At 35.2% G+C, this 11,659-nt stretch overlaps 1 protein-coding gene across 18 annotated transcripts in view; it reads right to left on the reverse strand.

The window, feature by feature from the left end:
* The window catches only part of magi2b (membrane associated guanylate kinase, WW and PDZ domain containing 2b), a 251,798-nt gene that overhangs the window by 1,299 nt on the left and 238,840 nt on the right, over positions 1-11,659 (reverse strand). For 7 of the 18 annotated variants that reach the window (XM_087312238.1, XM_087312237.1, XM_087312236.1 and 4 more), the window contains 2 exons: positions 10,173-10,261; positions 6,962-8,374 (listed from right to left, as the gene is read on the reverse strand). The exons of 3 other annotated variants lie outside the window; for them this stretch is intronic. In XM_087312238.1, the coding sequence (XP_087168364.1) occupies positions 8,318-8,374; positions 10,173-10,261 (146 nt within the window). In that variant the 3' untranslated portion in view covers positions 6,962-8,317. Of the gene's footprint in view, positions 1-6,961; positions 8,378-10,172; positions 10,262-11,659 lie in introns of those variants that run through there. 8 more of the 18 variants (XM_087312249.1, XM_087312245.1, XM_087312243.1 and 5 more) reach the window with 2 other exon arrangements.

Below are 11,659 nucleotides of genomic sequence, written 5' to 3' on the forward strand. Positions count from 1 at the left end.
TATTTACTAGTTAATTAGTTAAAATTATTAGTAACTAATAAAGTTATGGTATCTAATAACCTTAACTTTACCGAATTTGATTATACTTCAATAAAGTGCACCTTTTGTAAAGCTGCTTTGAAAGAATAATTCTTGTGAAAAGCGCTCTACAAACAAACTTGAATTGAAAGTTTTACTGTGATCAGAGTTTTTTTTTGTTTTAAGCCTACATGTAACCAAATTGAAATACACTGTAAACGATTTTTGTAAATTATACAGTACTTAACTGTAATATGAACCGTACTTTACTGTAGGACAGTTAAGGCTGATTTATAATTCTGCATCAAGTGCACTCATATAGCCCGGCGAAGCCTTCGCAAAGTCACTTAGTCCTCGCCATAGCTGACGCAGATGCTGACACGCACCTCTAAAAAATGTAACTACACATTACAGTGACACGTAGTGCAAGCTCTGTGATTGGTCGGCTTGGTAGCTTTGACGAATGTCATCGGTGCTGAGAGCCATGAGCCTGATGAAGCGAGTGTTTGCAAGTGTGGTGTACTAATAAAGAGCTACAGATGGAAACTTTTGTTTTGTGTTTACCTTATGATCAAAGTCGTTGCATGTCTGTCGGTTCCCGCCTCTGAATAAGCGAGTTTTAGCTACTGGTGCATTAAGGCAGGAGTTCCCTAACTTTTCAACCCGTGACCCCCAAAATCCTCTTGAGGTGGTTATAAATATAAAAACCTTGCACACAACGGCACGCACATACCAATAACCCCCAAGTCTATTCATCGTTTAATTTTGGAGAACGCAACTTGGAGACCATACTCCATGTTCAGTTGTGGCCTGTATTTATTTATTTTTGTTCACGAGTGCCGTAAAGGTGTCAGAAAGTTAACCTGGTGCCATAAAATCTATGTGCTGCATCTGACGCTAGTGCTGTGTTTTTAATACCCCCTGGGGGTCCCGACACTCACTTTGGGGAAAAAAAAAAAAAGCCATAAAGAAACTTGACACTAGCTATGTTTCCATTAAAGAATGCAAATTGACTTTATAAACTTTAAAACTGGATAATCGCATAAAATATTGGATTATCGTCACTTTCTGATGAAGTGGCACCAAATATCAACAGTAAAAATGGAATTTACTGCAGTAGTAGAAGCTGTATGAATCTTTTCTTCATTTAATAAAATACTTGCGCCTCAAAAGACGATGCCGACACGCAATGAATGATCTCTCATAACAAAATCACATGACTTTTTTTAATGCGCATGCTGAAATTTGTTCGGTAAAAGTGTTTCCATCGTATTTTATGCACATCTTTTCTTATCAAACAAAAAGTTTATCCTACTCAGTTATGCGAATAAATTTTTTTATGCGCATTTTCAAAATTTATGCACATCTTGGTGTTTCCATTAACCATTTATTTCAAAAAAGGTGGATGGAAACATAGCTACAGAGGATCATAAAAACCTAGTGCCAGCTAGCGTTTTAAAAGTGTTATTGCAAAGCAACACAAACAGCACACAGAAATATAAATGCATGCCTATGTGCAAGGCATGCTCTGTGTGTCACGGCGATCACTCGATGCAGAAGTACAAACCAGCCTTTATGCAGTATCTTACTGTATTTAAAGTTTCATTGTAAAAATGACTGTATATTTTACAGCAAAAGTATACATACAATTATGTAAATACATATATAGCAAGATAAATAGTCCTGTCAATGTAAATACAGTATTTCTGCTGTAATTGATTTACAGTAAGTTACTGGCAAACAGCTGCCTGTAGGTTATTGTAGATTCTACAGGAAATTTTCTGTAACAGTATATGGTTAAATCAAGAAAAATACTTTAAAATGATTACGTTTAAATGTGATCAGTGTTAAAGATGTTCGAAAATTAATTAAGAAAAAAAAAATGTATCTTGAATTAAGTATAAATGTGGACGCATTTAATGCGGGTTGTGTTGTATTTTATTTTATTCTTTAAAACATATACCTCATTAAATCAAACCTAATGAATGATGTTTTCTTTGTTACACTATTAACAAATGCTATTATTATAATTATAATTATAATATAGTTATATAATTATAATTAAAACAATAAAATAGGTTACCAAATTTCTCAAGGTTTATGCTTAAAGCAAAAAAAGTCCATTTGAAATGTAATTTTGGGCGATTAAATCCAATTTCCCCCCACAGTGTAGAGAAGTAGGAATGTGATAAGCTTCAACTGATATGCACTGTTTTCAACGCGGCTCCGGACACAGTTTTAGGATGTTCTGCGCTTCACGAAAGCACTTGAAAACCTGGAATTACATTCCACACATACCTCGAAAACAACTGAATTGGCACAGTAATCAGCCTGCGATCAGAATGACAGAGCTGCAGAAGACGATTTCACAATTAAATGAATACAAAAAGAGGCAAAACGCTGCGTGGCGTCAGACCTTTCCCTCCACACTGTGAGATTCAATCACTGAAAATGTGTTCTGACGATCATTATCACTGTATGAAACGCATTAATGAAAAGCTCAAAATGACAGAGGTCTGAATAAAACAGCTTGCTGCAACAAACACAAAAATCTTGACATACACTACAGGTCAGAAGTTTGGGATACAGAAGATTTTTAGATTATTTAATAAAGGATACAGTAAAACAGTGAAATATTATTGCAATTTAGTCTGCTTTCAAATTAAATGTACATTAAAGTTGTGTTTATTAGTGTCTTCAGTGTCGCATTATTATTCTAATATATTGATTTGCTTTTTAACATATGATCACTTATAATTAGAATTCAGTCATTAATAATTATTCTTTTAATTATTTGTATTTTTCCCTGCTTCATTGTTTTTAGCGAAACTAACTGGTATAATATATATTATATAATATATACACACACACACACACACACACACACACACACACACACACACACACACACACACACACACACACACACACACACACACACACACACACATATATATATATTTACATTATAAATGTATTTCCTACTTTCACTAATGGAAAATTTAATATGTCCTTGATGAATAAAAGTAAATGAGAAATTCCATGCAAACTTTCACCCAAAAATAGAAATCGTTTCTAAGTTTTTAGTGTAAGTACTTTAGAAATACTCAAAAATGTCTTTAAAGTACAAAACATGTACAGATTGATATTTTCTGGTTCCTTAACTCTGTGGTCAGTTGTTCTCAAAAATATAAACAGATGTTTCAATTTAATGTTAACAAACTTTCACTGTAAATTTAAGTTTGGAGTTTTTACTGCAAATGTCACATCCATAACACTGGAATTGCTCAAATACTTTAAGTATATTTAACAAATGAGATATTTACACAAAAAATTAAGCAGCCCAACAGTTTTTAACACTAATAATAATTTTTCTGATTATCTGAAGAATCATGTGATACTGGAGTAATGATGCTGGAAATTCAGCGTTGAATTAGGAATAAATACAAATTAAGAAAACAGTTATTTTAAAGTTGAATAATATTTAACAGTTTTTACTGCATTTCTTTTCAAACAAATTAGTCTAGATGAATAGAATATTCTTCTTTTAAAAACGTTAAAATCTTTATAATCCCAAACTTTTTAGTGTTAGTGTATGGTGCCATTTAAACGAATGCGTTTTTTGTGTTTAAAACCAAAACAGGGTCTTTAGTACTTTCAAAACCACCCAGTTTTCACAGGTCAGAGACGCCAGAGTAGTGAGGACTACCACGCATAACAGCAACCAATCATATGCATCTTAAAACAAAAATGCATTAGTGTAAATGGCACGTCATATCCTCGTATGCCAGATCAGTATTTGTGATCTTTATACATTTTCACCAGCAAAACATTTTCACGACATCAGAAAAAAAATTGTCACTGTTGAAAAAGCTCAGCTCTTAAGATGATTTTTTTTTTATGTAAAATGCATATTTCATACTATTCTTTATCCTGCCAGTAAGGCACTCTGCCCCATTCAACTGGGTCCCACCTATTCATGCTAGAGAGACCCTGATCATGCCCCCATTCTTTAAAAACTGCAAACCTTTCCTTATTTTTCTTCACAACTTAACCTTAACCATGCCTTAACCAGGTGTGACATGACAAAACATCAAGCCATAAAGCAAAGTGACTAGAATATCGGTATGCCATAAACCGATACATTTACTTGAAATAGTGGGTACTGTGATTTACCATGATTCACTTGTTATAGTGGGTAACTGATTAATTTACAAACACTTTACAAATATTTACAAAAAAAAAAAATAGTAAAATATTGTCATTTTAAATGCTACATGTGAATTTAGGTATCCCTTTATACTTATTCATTGGTAAATTTTGCAATGTGCAATTTTAAAGTATCATAATAATAAAAAAAAAGCGTTAGCAAATTTAATTTGAATGTAAAACTACAGGAAATTTGCATGCACAATTAAATTGCCGATTATTGGTATGCTATCAAAATGTCATGCATATCCTGATCAGAAATGAGCACTAAATAGAGCCTTTTTATTTCATTTATTTATTTCCAGATGTGTAACTAGCAGCAGGTAATCGTATCTTTTTCTATATTTAATTTCTGGGTCGTAAAATACCCAATACCGATATCGGCCGATAATTGGTTTTGTGCCAACAATATTACACATATCCCAGCAAGCATTTTTTGTTTTTAAAAGATGTCTAATGGATGTCTAATAGAGGTCTAAACATAGTTGTCTTGGCTGAAACAAGGTTAAATTTGGGATGTTAGTGAAAATCTAATAGACGTCTAGTCTAGTCCTCAAATAGACAGAAATGAATGACTACACATATGAAGATTAGGGCTATTCTTAAATGTCTATTTGATTTTCACTGACAGCCCAGGTTTAGCCTTAGCCTTGTTTTAGCCAAGCTGTTTACTGTATGTTTAGATGTGTATTAGATGTCTATTAAACACAAAATTGTTTGTTGGGATTCCAAACAGAAATATGTGTTAAAGTAAATAGTCAGTGTCAGTGTTTTTTTGTCTTAACTAGCAACAATTGTAACAAGCAGGATTTTTTTTGGCAAATTTCTATGGAAACTTCTAGATCATTCAATATCATTTAATAACAGGCATAAGTAAATTTAGCAGATATTGAAATACATTTTAAATAGCTTAACCCATAATTATACCTTATTTAAAAAAAAAAAAAAATATATATATATATATATATATATATATATATATATATATATATATATATATATATATATATATATATATAAAATACATATTAGCGCTGTCAAATCTAACGCGTTAACGCTTGCGATTAATTTTAAATAATTAACGCGTTAAAAAAAAATGAACGCAGTTGCAGGTTTTTTTCACTTCCTGTTGTGGTGGACGTGTGTTCAACATGCAATAAATATGGATAAGACCTATGAAGCACTTTTTGAAGGCAAGTTTCAGTATAAAACAATTAGTCGCATCACCAGGCTCTCCAGAGTTTCATGCAATTTCGGGTGTTTCAATTTTAACTTTCGACTTCTGTTGTAAGTTGATACCGCATGGCGAACAGAATGAAAATCCTCCGCATTTCATGACTCGGTGTTCCTTTAAGGTAAGGTTCCTTTTAAGGCTACACGGTAGACTTTTAAAAAGAGTGTTATCTTAATCATATTAAAATCGGAGTATTGGTGTCTTACGTAAATGTACTCAGAAAGTCTCTGGTGAAGTCGCGAGCTGTCAAAGACAGGGCATTACTCTGCCTTTCAGCATGAGCCCTCCAAGTTTAGCGTGTTTCCTCATTAAACGCAACAAAAGCATATGCTTCGCGTTGTTGTGTCAGAATCCTTGTGAAATACATTAATACTTTAGGACGCTTAGTTTAAGCAAATTTGATGAACGTGATCATGCGTGTTGAATCTGAGGGGAGTCGCTCCAGTATGGAAGGCCGTTGGGGCCAAAACGTCTGCAGCGCGTTGTGTGTGTCTGTGTCTGTGTCAGGGATGGAGTGAGCGACGTATCTGAGTAGGGGCGAGAGGGGTGTGCAATGTATTTAACGACCGGTTTGCAAGAAATTATCATTCATTTGCGGGCATTTGGGAGTCTATGTGCACTTGCGGGATACTCACAGTCTTAGCATCTGGATGAATGTAAAGGAGGATTAAGCAAAATTGTTTCTACTCTATAACTAATGTTCTCAACTCACAGCAATAAAACTTTACAATGAGTGCAACAGTTTGTATTCTATAGTTTATTATTATAATTTGTCATTTTCCATATCTGCAATTCCTGTATTTTTTTGCATTTCACTTAGGATCCAACATGGAAATCAATGTTTTCTTTATTGGCATTGATTGTTTTGAAGTTTAAATGTCATTAACATGCCTGTGTTTTAATTTCTGTAATAAATATGGCTGTCAAGCCAGGATCTTGATGGTTTATTGTGGGTATGTTGTTTACATGAATAAATCTGTTACAAGTTAAACAAAAATTCTATTAAACAATTATATTTTGAATTTAAATATTTTTTGTCTTGCGTTTGCATTAATTTTACATTTAAATAGCCAAAATTACAAGTTTCAGTATTTTAAATTTTTTTTAAAAAGGTGCGATTAATTAGTACATTTTTTCAATCGATTGACAGCACTAATATATAAATATATAAATATATATAGCCCTCCTATAGTTATATATTTTATTTGTTCAAAATGCAAATATTAAGATAACACATTCTGAAAAACAAACAACAACTAAATAATCACACAACTATAACAAGCAGCTAGAAAATTCCTAAATTTTTAAAAGAAATTTGAAAGTCATCCAATAACAATTTCAGCCAATAATCCAACACAATCTAATGGCAATTCATAACTTTTAGATTTAGGCTAATTTGTATGAATTCATACAATCTTTGTGATTTTGTTTGGTGCCATGCCTCCTTTTTAAAATCATACATTTTTACTTATACAAACTTGTATGAATTAGCCACTTAACTGACAAAAACTAAAAATACGTATGTTTTCTCGTAAGATCAGACTGGATAATCGGTAGGTACTAAAATATCAAGCAAATCCTGACCAGGAATGTGTGTTAAGAAAGTAAATAGAATAATATTATGTAGATTTTATGTTTTAACGACCCACACTACTTTGAGTGTGACCCTGCCGACAGTTACAAAACACATCAAATACGTTTTCGCATTTTGAGCTAACAGGCTAATTATTAGTCATGTCGCACTTGGTTAAGACAGGGTGAAAGACTGCATGTCTCCTGGTCTCAGACCAAACTGCCCTGCAAACATTTTCTCCTTTAATTAGCTCTGCTAATTATTTTCCATGAACTACGGAGCCATCAGAGACATGGGGATGAAGCTCATGAGGTGTAAGATGGCACCCCAAATCCACAGTGGTGGCAAACAGTACAGGGCCGATGAGGCCGAAAATGACACACCGAGGCTTTGAAAACATCCGCCGTTCATCTTCACGTCAGTCTGCGACGAAACCAAACGCTTGGCCGGGTAAAGAATTCATCAAGACTTAACCATACTATTGTCTCAGGATCTAAAGGGATACATCCATGCGGCAGATTTGGCGACTGATATGCATTTACCTCCCATGAATGAACCTTGAATGGTTTGGCGTGACATTGTCTCCATCATGGCAGCCTCCTTTTTTATTTTTACTGCCAGTGTGATGTTCATTCCCCATCAGACATATAAAGAAACTCAATACTGAAAAGTTCTCAACTCAGAAGTTTGTGTGTTTCCTCAGAAATCTCATTTTTCATGCTACACATATATTTGCGATATTTGACCCCTAGTATCGCAAGGGGCTTGGTGTGAACCTCTTGAAATTATACCAAAAAATAAACAACCTCTACATGATAAACAAACAACGAGTGCTCAGGCGGAAGAGCGAGGCGTTGAAAGTTCGGCTCGTTCCCCGGTGAGAAGTGTCCGCTTTGGATCCAGAATTAAACAGCGAGAGGCCGAGCCACGCGTCTTTGGCTGCCGTTCATCTGGATCGTCCGGAAACATGAAAAACAAACTTGGCGACTGTATGAAAAGCAAGTTGGATGCGATAATCCATTTGAGGTTGATATGTCTCCATCTGTTCTCAATATTTTAGACTTTTAAGATCCGTCTCCTTCGTTTTTAGGCTGTTCAAAGCACAGCTCTTACAGGTGGACCTGCCACCCTTCGTTCTGCAGGCGAAGCCTCACAAAACTGACCACGAGGGGCACCGTGATTGGTCCAAACTGTCACAGAAATGCCACTGAAGGTCCAGGGTTCGAGGCTGGATGAGATGACGGGTGACGGCGAGGGGTGAGAGTCACTCTAATGGGGCGAAACTACTTCCGACAAGGCAGGGGCGGCTGGAGAGAGAGCACTCCGGGAGGTGGCACTGTCTACTAGGAAACACAACAAAAACCCTGTGAATCACCCATTAGACTGGACAGCAAGGTAACTGCGAATGGAAGTAACACAGTTCATGCAGTGTTGGGGAGTTTTTAAAAGCATTTATAGAAATAGGGGTATTTCATATATTGATAAAATTTAACTTATAAAGCAGGGTTAAGCGAGGTGCCAGTTAAGTTTTGGTAGATAAATATATCTGGCTGGAAATCACATTATAAAGCATAAACCATATATACAGCTCTGGTAAAAATGAACACACATCACTTTTGCTAGTTATGATCAGTTCTCTGGATATGTCATTAATAGATTGATAAAATGTTCAACTGTGTTCTAAATAGCTACACTTTATTTTAAATGAGGGAGAAATGCTATAAATACTGTAGTTCACAAGAGTTATAGTCAGAAATTTATATTTGGTGGAATAATTAGTACTTATATGAAAAAAAAACTCTAAATGACAACATTTCTATTTGAACTTTTATCTTTTTATTTGATATTTAAGATATGAAAATGAATATATTTTTAATAGATTTTTTTTTGTAAAATAAATGCTCAAAATGATTTAAAAAAATGTAAAAAGTGGTTTATAAAATTAAACACAAATAACCATTTTACCTGATAAAAGTCTTGTCGCCTATTCATTTTTGAGGAACAACAAATAATAATTTGACTTCTAGTTGATCATTTGTTATCATAAGTGGCTAATATAAAAGGCAAAGGCCTCTAGATTATGCTTATTTTACCAAAATAAAATATGTTCATGCCTTGATTTTTAATTATTTAATTAGGACAGTAAGGTCTGACTTTGCTGCGACAAAAGTCTTGTCATTTAACAGAAATAATGTACAGTATAGAATGTAAAGTCACGGTGCAGTGGAAAAAGAATTAAGATTGTGTATGACTCCATCCAAACATTTCTGCAATGACTTCTGCAATGACTTATTAATAAAGTCATCTGTAATGGCAAAAAAAGCGTTCCAGCAGGACTCCCAGAGTTCATCAAGATTCTTTGGATTCATCTTCAATGCCTCCTCCCACTTATCCCAGACATGCTCAATTATGTTCATATCTGGTGACTGGGCTGGCCAATCCTGGAGCACCTTGACCTTCTTTGCATTCAGGAACTTTGATGTGGAGGCTAAAGTATAAGAATGAGGGCTATCCTGTGGAAGAATTTGCCCTCTCTTGTGGTTTGTAATGTAATGGGCAGCACAAATGTCTTGATACCTAAGGCTGTTGATGTTGCCATCCCCTCTGCAAATCTGTCGCATGCCCTCATACTGAATGTAACCCCAAACCATGATTTTCCCTTTATCAAACTTGACTGATTTCTATCAGAATCTCGGCTCCATGCAGCTTCAAATAGGTCTTCTGCAGTATTTTTGATGTTTGGGATGCAGTTCAACAGATAATTCATCGAAAAAATCTACCTTCTGCCACTTTTCCACATGATCAACTAGAAGTCATTATTTTTATGCTCTTACAACTGAGATCGACGACAAGACTTTTTTCAGGTAATGTACAGTTATAGAAAACTAATAAGAACTCTGAAGTTATTTTCAAGCCTCTGTGATTATAATTGAACTACTTTAGAAAACCTATTCCGGTGTAGCTTCCCCAACAATGTCAAGCAAACACATGCACACAATGACAAAAATTCACAGAAGTACACATTGTAACCAATCACAGTTGAAAAAGGCTCAAACACGCGACGCATGCAATGCAACCCGGACAGAAGCAGAGATATAAAAGAACTGTAAGCAGAAAGACGTGCAGGATGCCACGAACCGTGTCTTTAGAGTGTCCCATTATGAAGAAATAGGGTGAGGCTAGAGTGTCACTTTTCATGCACATGGAAAGGTTGGTAGGAACCATCCCTACAGGACAGGAAGTAAAAGACTGTACTATTAGATCATACAAGAGTTAGAAAAACAGAACAGCTGATAGAAGAGAGGAGTTAATAGAAGTTTCATCACTGAAGACCCCGAAATACTAACAGCAAATTTAGTTATAGTTCTTCGATTAGGAGTGAAAGAGTCCCATCCTTTATTTTTACGCAGGTTTTGTCGAGCAGGTGGTGGAAAATTCACTTCTAATTAAAAAATCTCAAAGGTGTATGAAGTCAGATCTAAAGCAAGGCTGCTTCTGTGCTCAATTTTGACTCCCTGACATGAGCAGTGCACATGCCCTTTTAATTCTTGGATAGAAAGTGCCCTTCCAAAATGATCTGATGTGCCCCCGCGACAAACCAAAAATACTGGCATCAGTATCGGTGAGTATTTGAAACCCTAAACCAATCCGAATCTTTTAAATCTGACTTATGCAAGCTTTGCTTAACACTGGAAACCCAAAATCAGTCCTGCTTCACTGCTTAGAATGCAAACACAGGAAGTTGTGCTTTGTTCCACAAAAACCACTGTTAGAACTGCATGGAAAATGAGAGTAACACACTATTTTATTATAAGTTTTTTTTCTCTAAATTTTAAGTTTTAAAAAAGGTTATATTTTTTATATTTTATTCTTATCAAATGTGTAATATTTCATAATTTTTGCATTCATTTTTATATGGTTATACTGTAAAACAATTATTTTTCAGTTTCAGTGTTTGATTTGAACTTTTTTCAATAAAGTACAGTAATGTGTGTATTTTACAAGAACATACTCACTTATCAGTTCAGTACTCGGGTTTGATATCAATACCTTGAGCTCAGGTATTGGAATAGGTAATGGGTTAGGAGGTATAGAACATCCCAAGTTGTAAACAATTATCATGCTGCTTGTGTGTATACATGGCAAACACAATAACGCTGTGATTATGAGAGCGGTATTTCGTAAACATGTGGCAGTGATCAATTGGGGGGTCTCGCCACATCTCTTAGTCACAGGACAACTGTGCCAGTGCACTCACCACACACCAGTTATCGATGGAGTGGAGAGACGGAGATAAAGCCAATTGAGTGAATGGGGATAATTGGGAGGCCATAATGGGTAAGGCTCAATTGAGGGAATTCGGCCAGGACACCAAGGTTACACCCCTACTTTTTATGGGAAGTGCCATTGTATTTTTAATGGCCACAGAAAGTCAGGACCTCGGTTTAATGTCTCATCCGAAAGACGATGCTCATTGACATTATAGAGTCCTCTTCAATATACTGAGGCATTAGGACTTACACAGACCACAGGTTAAACACCCCCTGCTGGCCTCACTAACAGCACTTCCTACAGCAACCCAGTTTTCCCAATGTGGTCTCCCATCCAGGTAATGACCAGGCTCA

The sequence above is a fragment of the Danio rerio genome, chromosome 25, assembly GCF_052040795.2.
Source record: "Danio rerio strain M-AB ecotype USA chromosome 25, GRCz13ab, whole genome shotgun sequence".
Lineage (NCBI taxonomy): Eukaryota > Metazoa > Chordata > Actinopteri > Cypriniformes > Danionidae > Danio > Danio rerio.